The sequence below is a fragment of the Leptodactylus fuscus genome, chromosome 1 (genome assembly GCF_031893055.1).
Source record: "Leptodactylus fuscus isolate aLepFus1 chromosome 1, aLepFus1.hap2, whole genome shotgun sequence".
Taxonomy (NCBI): domain Eukaryota; kingdom Metazoa; phylum Chordata; class Amphibia; order Anura; family Leptodactylidae; genus Leptodactylus; species Leptodactylus fuscus.
Window position 1 is genome coordinate 287,676,886 of NC_134265.1, and position 20,924 is coordinate 287,697,809.

The 20,924-nt window shown below is 41.0% G+C and overlaps 1 protein-coding gene across 1 annotated transcript in view; it reads left to right on the forward strand.

Moving 5' to 3' along the window:
- The first annotated feature begins 510 nt into the window (after positions 1-510).
- Positions 511-20,924, forward strand: part of GUCY1B1 (guanylate cyclase 1 soluble subunit beta 1) — a 62,420-nt gene continuing 42,006 nt past the window's right edge. The window contains exons 1-2 of the mRNA XM_075257474.1: positions 511-626; positions 5,190-5,263. Of these exons, the coding sequence (XP_075113575.1) occupies positions 624-626; positions 5,190-5,263 (77 nt within the window). The 5' untranslated portion in view covers positions 511-623. The remainder of the gene's footprint in view (positions 627-5,189; positions 5,264-20,924) is intronic.

Sequence of the window (20,924 nt, forward strand, 5' to 3'; positions counted from 1 at the left end):
TAGAAGTAGTTACTATTCCAGATATGAACTGATCTATAAACTAAACCTATATAAAATGTAACATACATAATGTAACCTACAAAGCTGTTCATTCTATTGCCCTAGTATGCGTATGTAGTGAAGCAGGCTCACTATCCCCTAATGAATAATCCTAATATCTGTTTTCTTATTCCAGAAGCCATTTTACTCATATAGCCTTCACAATCTGATAAACCACATAGCACCAAGACCTTTGGCTACAGTATCTGTGCACAATGATTATTATTATTATTATTACGTCATCATTCGGAAATGTTGCTTATTCTACATCATACTGGTAGAAATGAATTAACCATCTCTTCCTCACAATGCAGCATCAAGGCATTGTTGTTGGAGCCTGGTTCCCTGTGTGACAGCTCATAGCGCTGCCAGGCATCCTCTGTTCAGTGCTGGAGATGGGAATGAGAAGTGTAGCATATAAGCGCCCATTGGCTGCTGCTGTGTGTTTATCATCAGGGGGCAGGCTCTGCTGTCTGCTCAGCTCTGCTGCTGTACTAAGCTTCATTAGAGCTGCAGAGGCTGTCACTAAGTAACTCTTTATATACCATTTTCTTCTTAAAAGGAACAGGGAAACCACCGGCAGAATGGTAGGTGCCTTATTTTTTAATGCAGTAGTCAATTATGTCTATAATATGGAGGTATTGACAATCCTTTCAAGTGTATCTATCTGTCTTCTATCTATACTGTGTTCACGTTTAACAGGTTTAGATGCCGCGCTGCTGATATAATTGTATTATTCTTCATAGAATATCACAACAGCATAGTGTTAGGTCTCAGCTGCTATAAAATCAGTGTAATATGTGTGGGTGGATGTCTTGTACATGATCGGTTAGAGCACATCCTGTTTTCCTACAATAGAACGTATTGCATACCAATTAACAGCATTCTGACCATGTATTGTGCTGTCACTACAGCTGCATGCCTACATCAGCTCATTGCATTTGTTGTGTTGTAACATTTTTCCGGTGTAAAATAACAGCTTTTGGCTATGTACAATATCAGTAGATGCTAAAAATTGCACACCATTCCCTCAAATTGTTTTCCCGAGAAATTATGTGAACAAAGCGATGGAACAGAGCATCTGCTGATGTACGGGATGAAGAATCTACAAGAAGAAAATCGTCATATCGGAAATAAGAGGGGCATTGTAATGATACTTTACGTCATTATCATTGCATTGTCATTTTGGAGAAGGCCCTGGACTGGATTCGAGTGCGCCTTGTTCACAAGTGACAAGCCGTAGTACATGTTTAGCGTGCTTTACTTACACATACCATTTGCTGGTTGTCAGCTGTAGTCTCAAGAGTTATATGGGAGAACATTTTGTGCATTTCATTTTTGTAGGGCTAATATTTCACGTATAGCAAGAATCATGGTATAGGTTCTCTCAAGCTTTATTCTCTGTGGATTTTTTGTCTAAGTTAGAATATAGTGAAGTGAATGGTAGAATAAGATTCATGCATTTATAAAAAAGCTTTTATTTCTTTTAGATGACAGATGGAATATAGAGAAGATACTTTTATTGCACAAAAAAAAAGATTTATCTATTAATAGAGGCTGTGACATAAAGTTATGTTGCAACATAACTACAAACATGTGACTGATTTTATAGGTTTCCATCCAGTACACTTTGGGATAATTGTACTGAATGATGGAAACAATGTTAAAATATGTGTCGGATATTATGATGTTGTGCAAAATGTGGTGCAAAATGTGGTGCAATTGACACTACTGGGACGTGGCCCCCCTATTTTGTGCTATAGTATACATTTTTCTAAATAAATATTTCAACAGGTTGCCCTTAGAATACTAAGTTTTACAAGAGAATCATAAATTTAATACTGTATTTAGTATTGTCACTGTCTTTGCCTGTCTATCAACTGGGCCAGGCCTTGGTGATAGCATGTTTATTGGGTACAACTACAATTGAAAGGAGGCTCTAGTACACTGTTGGGCCACCCCTAGCATGGATACAAGAAGAAATACAGTTAGGCAAGGAAGTATATCCATTCTGTGTGGTACTGTGTGGCACATTTTCCCCCAGAAGTTGCAGCTGGACCTGTAGATCCTACACGCTTGTGGGTTGCCAAACCTGGCATTACACCCGGTCTCATAAGTGCTTGAATGACAATAAATCTGCCAATTTGCAGGCTGAGGATGCGTTGGAAACTGAAACATTCTTGGGAATGGGCAAGTATTTTGCTGCTAAAATTTCCAGTTAGAAGCCTTGCTATGAGAGGTAACACATGTAGCTGCAAGATGTCTCACACATATTACCGAGCAGTCCCCTGTATCACTACTAGGGGTGACTGACTGACATATACAAGGACTCCCTAGATCATCATACCAGCCATTGTGTCATTCCACAGCTAAGACAGGCTTAAAGTACTCACCACAAATCTTTCATAATAGAACTCAACTGTTGTTGGATTCCTTAACAGAACCTGAATTATTCTCTACAGATGATACAGTTTCAGTCTGTAGCAGTCCAGGTTTCTCATTCTTGACACCACTGGAAACAAAGCCAATGCTGTCTGGCTGTTGATGGTGGACGAGGAAAATGAAAGCAGCTTGTGCTTCTTAGTGGATGACACAATGATATATCCTTGTGTAACCACTGCTCTCAACATGTCCAATGATGTTCTCCCCACTGTCAATTGGGGAAAATGTCTAAAAGTATGTTGTAGAGTATGTATGTTGTATGTCTAGCATCAACAATATCTCACCAAGAGGTACAATGCCCCAAAGTAGCCTCTGAAAGGCTTTTTATAAGTCAGTACTATTACATCCCTTTGTGGTAAGACGCAATATCTTATCTTACCACACTTGTAATCATTTACATATCTGACTAAGGCCTTATGCACATGACTGTGTGCATAGTTGGTGTGCTGGCCGTGTTTTCCACCGACACATTCATTTCTATTGCCCTATATACATGACTGTGTATTTTCAGGATAGGTCCTATTTCTGTTTTGTATCCGGAGCTCACTGACCTCAATGAATGGTGCTGTGGAGTCAAGGGCAGAACATAGATGTTGTCTATGTGCCGTCCGTGCTGTTCAATCATGGCCTGGCAGCATGTGTATGGTCTTGGCATAACTACGACATAGCTACTTGTCAAGTTTCTATGTAGGTGCCTTGTTTTTGTCAGTCAGGGCTCAATGACATCTGCGCGGTAATCCGTTTGGGGGAGTCTGCATGGGGACCCCCTGAAGGACTATTGAATGAATTTGCAAGCGGTGTGCAGTGAAAGCACACAGATCCCCATAGACTATAATGGGGTCTGTGTGCTTGCCGCAAGATCTCCGCAGGGAACATGCGGACAGGAAAGTATTTCACAATCCACTTTCCTGTCCACATGATTCGTGCAGACAGCACACGGAGAGCACACGGACTCCATTATAGACTATGGAGTCCGTGTGCTTTCACTGCACAACACTTGCATATGTCTTTGGTAGTCCGTTTGAGGGGTTCCCATGCAGACTCCCCAAACGAATTACCAAATGTAGATGTGAACCAAGGGTAAGTGTAGATCACAGATTACATTGATGAACTCAGCCTAAAAGAAGCAATGCTCAGTAATGTCAGTGTTCTTATTTATAGCAACTTGGAGACTATGTATCCTAACTGTTTCTCAGGTCTCTTAGTTGGGCTGTCAGGGATTGTGGGCCTGTCCTTTCCCCTCCCTAGACATCATGATGGACCAGGAAGTGACAAGGAGTCGGGGAACACATGAAGCACAATAACAAAAGTGATACTATAGTAATGGCAGCTTCCTTGCTTACAGCAATGATCTTGCAGACCCATTCTCAAGTAAATCCATTCCTTGAACATGACAATGAGACAAGAGATAGTAGACATAGTGAGCAGTGTGCATTTCTAATGGTCACTCCATCCGCCATCAGTACTAGGGTTTCTTCAGGATTACACTGAGGAGTTGATGGATGTTTTTCCCCTCCGTGCTGTTCAGTCATGGCCTGGCACCCTGTACATGCTATGTGGTAACATGGTGTAATCTGAATGTCGTACACTGACAGAATTAGCCTTGGACAATACCTAGATAACCTTTGATCTTTTTTTTTTTTTCTCGATGGAGATTACATTCATTCTGAGAGTTCACTATAAACCTACATGCAAATATTACCTGACACTCATTATCCGATTCCTAACATGTCACCCTCTCCCCTGGTTGCTTCTGTCCTGGGGTCCTGTCAGTAGTCTGCTGCCTGGCTCTTACCTTGATCTAGGGTCTTTTTAGCTTTATGAGCCAAGAATATCTGACCACACAGCACTAGACCTCAGATATCAGAAAGACGCTGTAAGGTGATTGGTGACTGGAGCCCCTTCAATGTGAATGAGAAGATGGGGCCCAGGGGGGAAAGATATATAGTCTATAGTATATAAAAATAAACTGAGTAGTTTCCTAAATAATATATCAAGTTTATTATACTGACACTTAACCTGGTTAAGATGTTGACTAATGAGTATGTATATGAAGTGCAATAAGTGTCCATGCCAGGGTGATCTGGGAGAGTCACATAACTCAGTGGCCCACTAGGAGAGTCACCTGTGGGCCAGTCCTAGCCTGAAGTTGGCAAAATAGTATAATGCTGGTGTGAACAGAATCTAAGCGATTTCCAGTATTCCGCTGATGGCACTTTATAAGCATTTCTAAATAGGAATTGTACTCATACAGTATAGCGTAGTTCAGTGTTATGGATTGAGACCTACTCTGGGTTCACACCAGCGCCTGGACTCCGTTATCTGGACTCCGAGTCCAGCTGTGAGCGCCGGTGAGCGTTTTATGCTCTTCGCGGCGAAACCGTGTTTTTTTAAACTGGACACAGAGTACTGCATGTCCAACTCTGTGTCCGGTTTAAAAAAAACGGTTTCACCTCAGAGAGCATAAAACGCTCACCGGCGCTCACGGCCGGACTCTTTTCAAACCCATTCAAATGAATGGGTTTGAAAGATGCCGGCAGGTTTCCGTCTCCTGCTCTGTTTTGTGCAGGAAACGGAAACCTGAAGAACGGAGTCCCAGGCACAAATGTGAACAAGCCCTTAGTATTTGATGTACTTCCTGTTATTAATTTTTGACTCTTTATTTGCCTATTTATAATCTTAAATTTTCTTGTTTTATTTATTAATAGTATGGATTTGTCAACCATGCCTTGGAGCTGTTGGTGATAAGGAACTATGGAGAAGAAGTATGGGAAGACATCAAGTAAGTTGGTGGTTGGATCTTTATTCCATGTATTTGCCGTATTATTTATGGGATTTTTTTTGTTTCACATATTTTGTGCACATGATTTGTTAATGTAGCTGAGCTAACGTTATCAGTTGGTACCGTGCCATGATGTGTTATCAGTGGTTTCCCACAGCAATGAAGGAAAACAGAACTTCTTTTAATATAATGTGTATTCACCTCTGAACGCAAAATGAAGTTAAGAATATTGAATTATTCAATGTGAAAAGTTTTATACATTATATTACTTATTTAGACTGACCCTCAGATACATCCTATATTATGACCTAGAGGAACTACGTTCACGGTTCCATGGGCACAGTAATCAGTGTTATATTTAATGAATAACTTGTGGACTGTTTAAATAACAGAATTGTGAATGCAGCTCCGAAGTATAATAATACTAGTATATAGCAGTATAGCACATGTAGCCTATCATGGTCTTCTGTACGAATTTACAGTGTGGTGCTCAAGACTATGGTGCATGCATGAAGATATCTACCTTGAAAGAAATAGAGGCTATATTATATTTGGATAATGGGTTTTTATGTCTTTTTGTTTATCAGATATACTGTCATGAGAAAAAAGTACAAGTACACCCTTTTTCTGTGAATTTACATATTAGGACATAATTAAAAAATAATAATAATAATAATCTAATACTTAGAAGACCTTAAAATTAGGTAAGTACCACCTCAGATGAACAACAACACACAGCTGATTACACTATTTTCCAAAATACCTGTGATGAAAGAAGTTACCCATATATACTCGAGTATAAGCCAACCCGAATATAAGCCGAGGCCCCTAATTTTACCACAAAAAACTGGGAAGTGAATGGGAAGTGCCGGCGTGTACGGTAAGCTCTGCTCATGGCGAGCCGTATACATCAGCACTTCCCATTCACTTCAATGGGAGTGCTCGTACTGAAAGAAGCAGCCCATTCATTTCTATGGGGAGTGCTCGTATGCCGGCTCCCATAGAAATGAATGGAGCTGCTTTATACGCCGCTTATTCTGAACATGTTTTACGTTCAGAATAAGCTTCAGTATACGTAGTGTGAATGCACTCTATGGGGGGAAAATGCTCGTTTCAGGGGTAGGCAACATTCAATCAAATTATCCTTACCAAGTCCATGAGTGAGGGTCGGGCTGGATCCTCCGAGAAGTCTTCTCCATGCAACGTCCCCGCGGCATCTTCCGGCTCTTCATTCACTCTGCAAGGCATTGGGCCTGGGCAGAGCCGACTGCGCATGTCCGCACTACAAGCGGACATGTGCAGTCGGCTCTGCCCAGGCCCGATGCCTGGCAGAGTGAATGAAGAGCCGGAAGACGCCGCGGGGAAGCTGCACGGAGAAGACTTCTAAAGGTAGGAGAAGAACCAGCATTGATTGGCCGACTGTATAGCATTCGGCCAATCAATGCTGGTTCTGCATCAAACTTTTACGTTCGAATAGCGAGTGGTACTCGATCGAGTACGAGTATTTCGAATACCGTAGTATTCGATCGTATACCTACTCGATCAAGTACTACTCGCTCATCTCTAATCACGACCACAGATATCTTCATTTGCATACTTATTGGTAGACAGTGTATATTCCAGGATTTTTTTTATTATGTCCTTATATATAATTAGTTTTTCTGATGACTGTGCATCTTAAAGGGTAAAATCATTGCAAAGAAATGTTTGTCAAGATTTTGGGTAAACCTATGCATCTAGTTTTACGACATGAGAAAATGGGACTGTATTGTAGACTGTGAAAGTGAACAATGTAAACCCAGCCCCGGCCAAGATTCCAATAATTGATATATGAAGTGCTTACAGATGACATCACTGCGGAAAGATGTATAGTTGCTTTGTTTCAATTTAGGTGGTCTGGTTTATTACACTATGGTTTATGGAGATAAGATTGTGTGCAACACAGACTTGTCTGCGCAAAGAATGTTAATGCACAGCACTTGAGATTCTCACCTAGCGTGAGCCATTTTATTAAACCTCATATGACATTCAATGGAAGTGTAAAAGTTCTTTCTCCTTTGGCTAAAGTGGAAAAGTTCTCCTGTACATTGATTGTTATTGTGATATATACTTCCCACGCTGTTTCCTTAAAAGGAAAGCTTTATCTCCATCTTTATATGGAAGTGGCATTGCATAACTTCTCATTTGCATATGTAAATTTTCAGTATGCCATTTACATTTTTCGATAATTCTTAAACGCTCTTAGCTTGTTCTGTGTCTTTATTTTTTTTCAGTTCACTAAACCGCCACTTATTGTAGTAGGATATCAAATGTTATGAATAATCCCAAAAATGATTTTCACTGTCTGAAAGGGATTTTTGGGACTAAAATATTGATGGTTTATCCTTAGGATAGGGCACTGGGCACAGACACTACTAAAAGTATGAAGTTTGGCCTGGTATACAATAAAGGAGAAACAACACTTTCTGGAGGAAATAATTGAATGAATACTCCACTTTCCAAGCACTCGCTATACTCATCATACACTGTGTAAATGGAGACATAGAAAGCACTATCTCCCTGACAGTCTACCATCATAAGCTCCACCATATCATTAAAGATAGCTCAGATGAATATTGCTGCTTAGCTCGCACTCTACTCCTAGTACTATCCAGTGGCGTAACTACCACCATAGCAGCAGAGGCAGCTGCCACAGGGCCCTGGACCTAAACCTAAAAAACACTGTTACTTACCTCTCCACGATCCTGCCAGGCCTCCTTCCTGACATCCTTTCTGACGTCTCTGACGTCACTTGAACCCGGCCTGCGTCCCGGGTCATGTGATGTCCGACGTCATAGAAGAAGGACGGCAGCAGAGAAGACAGCTTAGGAGCCGGGGGACAGGTAAGAAACAGTGTTTTTTATGTTTTTATTCCCCCGGGTCTCCGATTATTATTCTCTGGGGTCTGAAAAGACCCCAGAGTATGATAATTGTTTATGGGTGTCCACAGTGGGACATAATACTGTGTGCAGGGGCCACTATGGGGGATAATACTGTGTGCAGGGGCCACTATGGGAGATAATACTGTGTGTAGGGGCCACTATTGGGGATAATACTGTGTGCAGGGGCCACTATGGGAGATAATACTGTTTGCAGGAGCCACTATGGGGGATAATAGTGTGTGCAGGGGACACTATGGCGGATAATACTGTGTGAAGGGGCCACTATGAGGTACAATACTGTGTGCAGGGGCCACTATTGGGGATAATACTGTTTGCAGGAGCCACTATGGGGGATAATACTGTGTGCAGGGGACACTATGGGGGATAATACTGAGTGCAGGGGCCACTATGGGAGATAATACTGTGTGCAGGAGCCACTATGGGGGATAATACTGTGTGCAGGGGCCACTATGGGGGATAATACTGTGTGCAGGGGCCACTATTGGGGTACAATACTGTGTGCAGGGGCCACTATGGGGGATAATAGAACGCGCAGGAATGCGTAGGTGGGGGTCGGTCGAGGTCTTCGGCGTCAGTCAGGGGGGGCCCATGTCAAAAGTTCACCACGAGGCCCCGCCATTCCTAGTTACGCCACTGGTACTATCATTGGGTTACGTTGTCTGAGGATATTCTCCGTCAAAAGTCTGATAATATATGGAAGTTCATTGATCATCATTCAGCTATTCATTGGTATATACAGTGCTGTATAAAAGTTTTAGGCAAGAATAGAAGTGATAATATATTTTTTTATCAGATTACAAAATGAGGTGAATTCTTCTAGGTACACTTACACATAGTTTTTCAAGGAACTTGGCAGGGATGTTAGACATCTTGGAGAACTAAGCACACATGTTCTGTGGATGTAGGCTTGCTCAAATCCTTCTGCCTATTCATGTAATCCCAGACAGACTGGATGATGATGAGGTCAAGGCTGTGTAGTGGTCATATCATCACTTCCAGGACTCTCCCCAAATATTGGTGTCATTTAGGCTTCTCTTTTGTTAATTCACTTAATTTTGTTAATTGACTAAATAAACTACTAACATTTTATTTTTGACAACATTCTTCTTTTCTGCGTTTTTCCAATCAGCAGTGTATACCTAGTTTTTATACTTTATTATTGTAGATAGTTTTGCTTTTGTCTCTATTTATATTTACATTTTTGACCAAGTCTTTGCCCCTGATGAGCTCTTTCGGATAGGAAATGTAATATAACATGTGGATGGTTACAATACCACATGTGGTAATCGATGTTTGTGTCTGTATTAGATTGTTTTCTCACCAGGTTATCTTGTGTACACAGTGGCTGATTGGGTTTCCTATGGATTAGGTCTATATGGCATTTGACACAATACACAGGGTTTAGGGACTTGTACCAAACTGAATAAACTGAAATGTTTCCCTATTCCATTAAAATATAACTTTTATTCTAATATATATAAAAGCGTAGACCCCTTCAATAAAGTAACAATTAGAGAGAGAGAAGGTGATGTAGCATTTATGCACTTGCCAGGACAGTATTGTGACCACCATCCAGTCCCCTCTATTTGCTGGTAAAGATCAGCCACATTGTCCTGCTACTCTAAGTGTGAACATCCAACCCACTCTATCTCGAAAGATAAATAAATAAATAAAACTGAAGTTCAGTGAGAGTAGGGGTAGCAGTATTGGTCCTGCATTCAATTGCTAATAAGGACCTGCCCCGTCGATCCCAAGGGCAGACAGCACAGCCAAGGACCACATCTATATAGTTTCCCTAAACTCTAATAAAACCTCATTCAGACCTCGACGCGTTTCCCCCTATGGTTTATCAAGAGGCACGATAATATGGCACAATCGCTAAATGATATAGACAAGTGCGGTAAAAACCGCAGTTCACGGGACCATGAGGGTTGGCCCCGCTACTTAATAAGGATCGACGCTGCCCGCTTGAAGATTCCGGCTCTAAATAGTCTGGAGAGCCGCGAAGTACCGCCTCCCTCTGTCACGCCTCCTTCCCCATGCTCCAATGGCTGAGCAGCGGGGAGACGGACCTCCAGACGGGGGCGTGACTGGTATTGTCGGGCGGTAAGCTGCGGGATCTCGCGCATGCGCGAGAACTTAGAGACGCGCTTCACTGCCTGTGAACAAGAACATACGCTGACTGTAGTGGATCCTAGAAGAACGGTAAGTCGTGAACTAAAGCACACAGGACATCGCTATTCCCAATGTTTCAGGGATATAGCCTGGCTCAATGGGTGTTCATTAGGGGATGTCAGGAGAACAAACACTCAATGAGCATACCAGCGGCACATCAATATTATGATTAAACGTTAGGATATTCAACATTAAAAGTACTCCACTACCATTCTGTCATGGAGAGTGGATTTGGGTCTCTCTCACTAGGTATGCATGTAGGCTATAATTCACACCGCATATATCCTATTTAGGACCAAGGACCTCCCTGTACTATCCAGCGTATCATAATTTTGCGCCCCCGGTCTCCCATCTATTCTCCCATCCCAATGGTTAGAATTCTCCCTTAAAAGCCAGTTTGTAAACCTGTATACGTATCCAAAATCCCATTTATCTAGACTACACGGAGGCACCGTGGAGTGAAAATGTCAACACACGCGAGCCTCTATTTTCTGATGCATCATGGGATTTGAACATGATATAATGGAATACTATACCTACTTTCTGTTCCAGATCAACTTATAGAAAAGGTAAGAAGGATAGTGATTCATTGAGACCTCCCGGACTAATAGACCTAAATCGAAAGATCCACTGAGTCTCTTTTCTTAAGATCAGTCCCTCCCAGTCACCACGTCTGATGGATCGCGGTACTTTCTCCACCCCCTGAAAAGATATTGCAAAGGGGTCTCCTGCATGAGCAGCCCAAACGTGATTCGCCACTGGGGTATCTCTCCTATGTACCACATCCCCGATATGTTCTAATATTCGGCGACGGAACTCGCGTTTCGTCTTACCAATATAGTTCAAATTGCAGGAGCAACTAATCGCATAGATAATGCCTTCACTCCTGCAATTAATAAACTGTCGAGTCTTGTACAGTTTCCCAGTATTATGAGCACGTACATCCGTACTTTTTTTCACGTAAACGCACGCTCTGCATGAGCCACACTTGAAAGTACCCATTACATGGGTTCTTGAGAGCCACATATCTGGTGTCGGGACTGATGGTAAGTGACTCCTGGTGATTAAGTCCGCTATATTTCTACCTCTCCTATACGTAATGGAAGGATAGGAGGTGGTGGTCAGGTTCATTCTTTCACACAACGTGTTCCTCTTCAATGGCAAGGTTTACCATCAGCGGCGGGGCACCGCTATGGGGTGCCCCGCCGCACCAACTTACGCTAACCTTTATTTAGGCTATTGGGAGGAGACAGTTGTATTTAGTGACAGCTGTGATCAATGGGCCGAGCACATCGTCCTATGGCTTCGGTACATAGACGACGTCATGATTGTGTGGTCAGGATCTCACCAACAATTTGAGCAATTTGTGCAACATTTGAATACAAATGATTTGAATCTTCATTTTACATCAACTATCCATAATACTGAAATTTCGTTTTTAGACATCACTGTTAGGATCACAGAAGAAAGAACTTTAGCCACAAGCCTCTATAGGAAGGACACAGCGACCAACTCCTTGCTCTCTTGGGAAAGTCACCATCCCAAGACCCTGAAACGGGGGATACCAAAGGGACAGTTCTTGAGGGTCCGGAGGAACTGTTCCTCTTTAGGAGATTTTGAGAAACACAGCGAAGCCCTCACGCATAGGTTCTCCACAAGGGGGTATCCACAAGATCTTTTGAGAAAATCTAGGGATCTAGCAAGAACTACTCCTAGAGAGACACTTTTAACCCCGAGAAAAAGAGAGCAAGGTGAACATACAATAAGGATGATTGGCACCTACAATAAACATTCTTATGAGGTTAGCCAGATATTTAATACATATTGGGGGATCCTGATGCAGGACGAGGACGTTAAAAAGACCACCACCTCCTATCCTTCCATTACGTATAGGAGAGGTAGAAATATAGCGGACTTAATCACCAGGAGTCACTTACCATCAGTCCCGACACCAGATATGTGGCTCTCAAGAACCCATGTAATGGGTACTTTCAAGTGTGGCTCATGCAGAGCGTGCGTTTACGTGAAAAAAAGTACGGATGTACGTGCTCATAATACTGGGAAACTGTACAAGACTCGACAGTTTATTAATTGCAGGAGTGAAGGCATTATCTATGCGATTAGTTGCTCCTGCAATTTGAACTATATTGGTAAGACGAAACGCGAGTTCCGTCGCCGAATATTAGAACATATCGGGGATGTGGTACATAGGAGAGATACCCCAGTGGCGAATCACGTTTGGGCTGCTCATGCAGGAGACCCCTTTGCAATATCTTTTCAGGGGGTGGAGAAAGTACCGCGATCCATCAGACGTGGTGACTGGGAGGGACTGATCTTAAGAAAAGAGACTCAGTGGATCTTTCGATTTAGGTCTATTAGTCCGGGAGGTCTCAATGAATCACTATCCTTCTTACCTTTTCTATAAGTTGATCTGGAACAGAAAGTAGGTATAGTATTCCATTATATCATGTTCAAATCCCATGATGCATCAGAAAATAGAGGCTCGCGTGTGTTGACATTTTCACTCCACGGTGCCTCCGTGTAGTCTAGGTAAATGGGATTTTGGATACGTATACAGGTTTACAAACTGGCTTTTAAGGGAGAATTCTAACCATTGGGATGGGAGAATAGATGGGAGACCGGGGGCGCAAAATTATGATACGCTGGATAGTACAGGGAGGTCCTTGGTCCTAAATAGGATATATGCGGTGTGAATTATAGCCTACATGCATACCTAGTGAGAGAGACCCAAATCCACTCTCCATGACAGAATGGTAGTGGAGTACTTTTAATGTTGAATATCCTAACGTTTAATCATAATATTGATGTGCCGCTGGTATGCTCATTGAGTGTTTGTTCTCCTGACATCCCCTAATGAACACCCATTGAGCCAGGCTATATCCCTGAAACATTGGGAATAGCGATGTCCTGTGTGCTTTAGTTCACGACTTACCGTTCTTCTAGGATCCACTACAGTCAGCGTATGTTCTTGTTCACAGGCAGTGAAGCGCGTCTCTAAGTTCTCGCGCATGCGCGAGATCCCGCAGCTTACCGCCCGACAATACCAGTCACGCCCCCGTCTGGAGGTCCGTCTCCCCGCTGCTCAGCCATTGGAGCATGGGGAAGGAGGCGTGACAGAGGGAGGCGGTACTTCGCGGCTCTCCAGACTATTTAGAGCCGGAATCTTCAAGCGGGCAGCGTCGATCCTTATTAAGTAGCGGGGCCAACCCTCATGGTCCCGTGAACTGCGGTTTTTACCGCACTTGTCTATATCATTTAGCGATTGTGCCATATTATCGTGCCTCTTGATAAACCATAGGGGGAAACGCGTCGAGGTCTGAATGAGGTTTTATTAGAGTTTAGGGAAACTATATAGATGTGGTCCTTGGCTGTGCTGTCTGCCCTTGGGATCGACGGGGCAGGTCCTTATTAGCAATTGAATGCAGGACCAATACTGCTACCCCTACTCTCACTGAACTTCAGTTTTATTTATTTATTTATCTTTCGAGATAGAGTGGGTTGGATGTTCACACTTAGAGTAGCAGGACAATGTGGCTGATCTTTACCAGCAAATAGAGGGGACTGGATGGTGGTCACAATACTGTCCTGGCAAGTGCATAAATGCTACATCACCTTCTCTCTCTCTAATTGTTACTTTATTGAAGGGGTCTACGCTTTTATATATATTAGAATAAAAGTTATATTTTAATGGAATAGGGAAACATTTCAGTTTATTCTATATGGCATTTGACCTTGAGTCTATTATAAGATAGCAGGGGGAGTCACCTCTTTTCCTGTTTGATAGGGTTGTATAATTTTATGTGGGCATTGTTTTTAAAGGGAATTTTAATGAGAATGTTAGAAGTCATATTTTAGAATGACCCCTCTGTGATTTATTGGCTTTGACTCTTTTTTTCCATTATATGCCGGCTAGTGGTAGCAGCCCGCACATGGCCCTTAGAGCGGTGAAGACCAGCACACAAGCAATGAACTGTAGAAAATTAGAACTGACTGCCTAGTGACAATGTAATCACGCTATGCGCTGTCTAGGGTCTGTATTATGTGCTTATTTACTGCATAAGGGCTGTAAAACTTATTTCTAGGCAACTTCTAGACTCTCACTAGCATCACAATTCCATTTCCAAACACTACATTTTTAATACATAGGCTTGACATAGAAGGATATATTTTTTAAATAATTTTTATTGAATTTTACATTGTAAATAAACACCTATGATACAATAAGGAAGCAATCCAAAATGAGTTTATATTATAGAAACTAAACTATACCAGACTAAAATAGAAATATAACAGTTGAATTCTTTGTAGGCGGCTATCAGGCTATCATACAATTCAATTAGAATTACATAGCTAACAGAGAATAGGACAAGGCTTATTGAAGGTGCGATATACTGCAGGTTCACACCAGTGCCCGGTCTCCACTGTAAGCATTCTTCTGCCCGAGAAACTGAACAGGGGACAGAAACACGGCAGTCAGTTTTCAAACCCATTCCCTTGAATGGGTTTGCAAAGTGACTGCCCGTGAGCGTCTTCTGCCTGTCCATGTCGAAACTGTTTTTTTTTTTAACCAGACACAAAGTCAGACATGCAGAACTTTGTGTCCGGTTAAAAAAAAATGGTTTCGCCGTGGAGAGGCAGAAGGCGCTCACGGGCAAGTCACTTTGCAAACCTAGTCAAGTGAATGGGTTTGAAAACTGACTGCCAGGTTTCCGTCCCCTGTCCAGTTTCTCAGGGCAGAAGACAAAACCTGTTGGATTGCCTAAAACGGAGACTGGGCACTGGTGTGAACCCACCCTCATAGCTTTAATAGCTCTGTATATATGTGCTGTGGGTTGCCAGAGCTGACTCTTGGACTCAACACTGGTGGCTTTAAAGATATCAATCTGGTGGTTTAGGGAACAAAACCTTGTTCCCTTTAGAATTATAACAGAAAAATGAATAGGTATGTCAGAAATAAGCAAAAACTGCTAAAAGGACAAATAAATAGGCAGAACATTTACATTGTACAGAAGGCCTACTATTTGACACATACAGTCCTATGAAAAAGTTTGGGCACCCCTATTAATCTTAATCATTTTTTGTTCTAAATATTTTGGTGTTTGCAACAGCCATTTCAGTTTGATATATCTAATAACTGATGGACACAGTAATATTTCAGGATTGAAATGAGGTTTATTGTACTAACAGAAAATGTGCAATATGCATTAAACCAAAATTTGACCGGTGCAAAAGTATGGGCACCTCAACAGAAAAGTGACATTAATATTTAGTAGATCCTCCTTTTGCAAAGATAACGGCCTCTAGTCGCTTCCTGTAGCTTTTAATCAGTTCCTGGATCCTGAATAAAGGTATTTTGGACAAACAATTCAAGTTCAGTTAAGTTAGATGGTCGCCGAGCATGGACAGCCCGCTTCAAATCATCCCACAGATGTTCAATGATATTCAGGTCTGGGGACTGGGATGGCCATTCCAGAACATTGTAATTGTTCCTCTGCATGAATGCCTGAGGATTTGGAGCGGTGTTTTGGATCATTGTCTTGCTGAAATATCCATCCCCGGCGTAACTTCAACTTCGTCACTGATTCTTGAACATTATTCTCAAGAATCTGCTGATACTGAGTGGAATCCATGCGACTCTCAACTTTAACAAGATTCCCGATGCCGGCATTGGCCACACAGCCCCAAAGCATGATGGAACCTCCACCAAATTTTACAGTGGGTAGCATGTGTTTTTCTTGGAATGCTGTTTCTTTTTGGACGCCATGCATAACGCCTTTTTTTATAACCAAACAACTCAATTTTTGTTTCCAAAATGAAGCTGCCTTGTCCAAATGTGCTTTTTCATACCTCAGGCAACTCTATTTGTGGCGTACGTGCAGAAACGGCTTCTTTCTCATCACTCTCCCATACAGCTTCTATTTGTGCAAAGTGCGCTGTATAGTTGACCGATGCACAGTGACACCATCTGCAGCAAGATGATGCTGCAGCTCTTTGGAGGTGGTCTGTGGATTGTCCTTGACTGTTCTCACCATTCTTCTTCTCTGCCTTTCTGATATTTTTCTTGGCCTGCCACTTCTGGGCTTAACAAGAACTGTCCCTGTGGTCTTCCATTTCCTTACTATGTTCCTCACAGTGGAAACTGACAGGTTAAATCTCTGAGACAACGTTTTGTATCCTTCCCCTGAACAACTATGTTGAACAATCTTTGTTTTCAGATCATTTGAGAGCGGGCTGTCCATGTTCGGCGACCATCAAACTTAACTGAACTTGAATTGTTTTGTAGAAAGAAATGGTCCAAAATACCTTCATCCAGGATCCAGGAACTGATTAAAAGCTACAGGAAGCGACTAGAGGCTGTTATCTTTGCAAAAGGAGGATGTACTAAATATTAATGTCACTTTTCTGTTGAGGTGCCCATATTTTTGCACCGGTCAAATTTTGGTTTAATGCATATTGCACATTTTCTGTTAGTACAATAAACCTCATTTCAATCCTGAAATATTACTGTGTCCATCAGTTATTAGATATATCAAACTGAAATGGCTGTTGCAAACACCAAAATATTTAGAACTAAAAATGATTAAGATTAATAGGGGTGCCCAAACTTTTTCATAGGACTGTATAGGGCAGTGTTGTACATGCAGTTCCATATGCCAAATTTATATTCAATTCACTTATATTTATACTATAGACATAAACATGGATTTTTAGATTGACGTAGGTAAAAAAAAAAGCTTAAAGTCTGTTTTTTTCCATTGATTTGTCTTAAAACCAGTTGTGATGGTAGTGATGTATCCTATAAATATATTCCCGCATCATGGTCATGTTTCCTTATAGCTATCAGTTCCTCTTACTCAGCACACTGTGTGTTGACAATAGATTGCTTTAATCACTCATTATATTTGAGATTATTTCTCTAATAATTAGACATAGGAATACAAAGGACAATGGAAAATATTGAAATGACTGCATACTTCATTTGCTTAGAAAAACAAAGAAATGAAAATGTTTCCCGGCTATGAATGCCATTGTGTGGGCGCTACTGATCCTTGGTTAAACACAATAAAACACTTCCTCTATACGGTTTTTATTACTTTTGGATAACAATAGTAATATGATAGTATATACAGTATATGTTGAAAAAGTTGAGCATTGGTCTTTTGGGCTTTTTATTGATCGGCCCTTAATTCTAATAAAGGAGGATCTGATGTCAGAATTCTTTACATGCTTAATTTTTTTTTTTTTTTATATTTAGTTTTCCTGGTTTTATTTATTTATGTTTTCTTTAGTCTTAGTTACATCTTTTTAGGCCAAGTGGTTTGCAGTTCTAAATTCACCATTGCTAGTAATTCAGTAGTCAAGCAGACAGAAATTGTTTACCTATATTAGCTCACCTTTAGGAGGTTGTAAGGCGCCCTTCATTCTACTTACATTTGTGCTGGAGGTGATTTTTTTTTTTTAAGATAAAGAGGAACAAGCTGTACATGTAGTGATATTTTTCCTGTCAAAACTGTGAACACATAAGGGTAAGTTCACACGGGGTTTTTTGGTTCGGATTTTGAGGCCATATCCGCCTCGAAATCCTGATCAAAAAGACAGCTCCCATTGAAATCAATGGGAGTTGGGCAGTTCTTTTTTCCGGGAGCCGCTTCAGGTTCTGGACCAAAAAACCCCGTGTGAGAACCGGACTACATTTTAAGTTTGTTTGCCACAGGTGTTCATCATGCAACAGATCCAGGACAGTGTTGAAGCTTCTTATTAGCCACTTCCCGCCGATGGCACTTTTTGACTTCCTGACCAAGCTCGATTTTTCAAAACTGACATGTGTCACTTTATGTGGCAATAACTTTGGAATGCTTTAACTTACCAAAGTGATTTTGAGACTGTTTTTTCGTAACACATTGTACTTCATGTTAGTAGTAAATTTTGGTTGATATGTTTTGTGTTTAATTATGAAAAAATAGGAAATTTGGTGGAAATTTTGAAAAATATGCATTTTATAAGGTTTGAAATGATGTGCATTGCATACAGATAGTCAGACCGCCAAAATTATATCCTAAATCTCATGTCCCAGATCTCTGCTTTTTGTCGGCATCAAACCTTAGTCACCCTTTTATTTTTTACAGACATTATAAGGTTTACAAGTGAAACAACAATATTCAAAATTTTCAAGAAATTTCCAAAACCCATTTTTTAAGGGACTAATCCAGTTATGAAGGGGTCTTGAAAGACCCTTGTATTAAACCCCCCCATAAATCACCCCATTTTCAAAACTGCACCCCTTAAATAAGCCAAAACAACATATATCAAGTATTTCAGTCCTATAAGTGCTTAACAGGAATTAAGACAAAATTTTCGTTTAGTCCTAGAATTTGCACATTCACAAGGGATTAAAGGAGAAAACGCATCCCACAATTTGTTATGCAAGTTCTCCCGGCTACCATAGTACCCCACTTGTAGGTGTAAAGTAATATAGAGACGCAGAAGGGAAGGCGCGGCAAGGAGCTTTTAGAGGGCAGATCTGGCTGTGATCAGTTTCGGGAACCATGTCGCATTTACAAAACCCTTGAGGAGTCAAAACAGTGGAAACCTCTAGAAAGTGACCCCGTTTTGAAAAACGCACCCCTCAAAGAATTTATCAAGTGATGTAGTGAGCATTAGTAACCCTGAAGTGAATGTGTAAGCTGTGCGGAGTAAATTGGGCACACCAAATATCATTCTATTTTCCCACTAGCTCCTATGACACGGACGGAGAAGAGGGGCATTCTGGGGGATCAGCGCTGGTGTATTCTCTCTCATAAGCTCTAAATATGGGGTGTCCCCTGAAAATGCTCGCATATCATATACATTTCCTTCTAGTCGCAGCCACTTCTGTCCTAATGATTTGGCGACTTTTGGGGTTTTTGACTTCATATTGTACAAGCTAGATTTTTATTTTTATTTTCTGGCAATGTGGCCATATAAGGGCTTGGTGTTTGCAGTATTAGATGTACTTTTCAATGCCACCATTTTGGGGCCTGTAACTTATTGACTACATTTTATTAACTCTTTCTGGGTGGGATGTAAAAGGAAACATCAATTCTGGCATTGCTTTTTAGCATTTATTTTTTTTTCCCGTGCAGTGTACAGCATAAGTAACATGTTACCTTTATTCTGCGGGTCGGTACGGTTATGGCAATACCTCATTTACATGATTTTTTAATGTGTTGCTATTTGTGCAGAATAAAATTCAATTTAGGGAAAAAAATCAATTATTTTTGCATCGCCATCTTCTGGAAGGCATAACATTTTTATTTTTCAGTAGACAGAGCTGGTTGAGGGCTTATTTTTTGCGGGATGACCTCTGCTTTTTATTGGTACCATTTTGGTTTTCATCTGACCATTTGATTACTTTTTATTGAACATTTTGTAAGGAAAAGGTGGTGAATAATAATTATTTTGTGCAGTTTTCTACTTTTTTTTATGATGTTTGCCGTTCGGGTTAAGTAATGTTTTAATTTTATTGTTCAGGTTATTACGGATGCAGTGATACCAAATATGTAATGTTTTTTTTTCTATTTTTCTTTATTTTACATAATAAAACATTTTATATGGGAAAATGGGATTTTTGGAGCTTTATTTATTTCTAATTTATTTTAAACTTATTTAAACTTTTTTATTTTTACTTTTTTCTAACTTTTTTTTCTGTCCTGTCCCCATGGGGGATTGAAGCAGTGATCAGCTGATCACTGCTTCACTAGATGTACGCTGCAATACACGTGTTACACGTGTCAGCCTGTGTAGACGCACGGGGCTGACAGCTTCCTTTTTGGCTGGATCAACCAGGTACGTGGAGGGGACGACATGGGGCAGACCCGGGGTCACTGATCAGACCCCGGGCTGCCCATTACCAACACCGGCACCCCCGGAAACCGTCGCGGGGGGTGCTGATCGGCACAATAATATACCGAAACCCCTGAGATGCCGGCAGCTCCGCACTATTACGGCGTATATCGGGAAGGGGTTAAAAATGAAGAGATAGATGTAATGCCCATCCTTAGTTCAATATGACAGAGCTTTTATCTTAGACAAAATGACCCATTTGAAATGAACTTTCAAAGTACTAGGTCTCAATAGAAAGTCACTTGCTTAAAGGGGTTTTCCCATAGTCCACTCTCAGCACTTTGCCTGTGTTCTCTTCTTCTCTTTTACTGTATTCTTCAACAAGTTGGTGGGTGGCTTTGATTGTTTGATAAACAGAACATTAGAAAATACCTTAGTAGATATAGATATTGATTTTACCTGAGAGATTATTTATTACCAATACAAGAAATTTATAATAATGCAGATCAAATAATATTCACAGTAAATATATATTACCTTACACAGGTTTGTACAGAATAAAAACTTACATTCTGCCAGGACTGACAATGGACTTGCAGTAAACTCAATGCTATTTTTGTGTTTACATATAGAGATAACAGACACTATCTCACCCTATATCAACTGCAATTATCTGACACGATAAGAGCAGGAGATAAAGG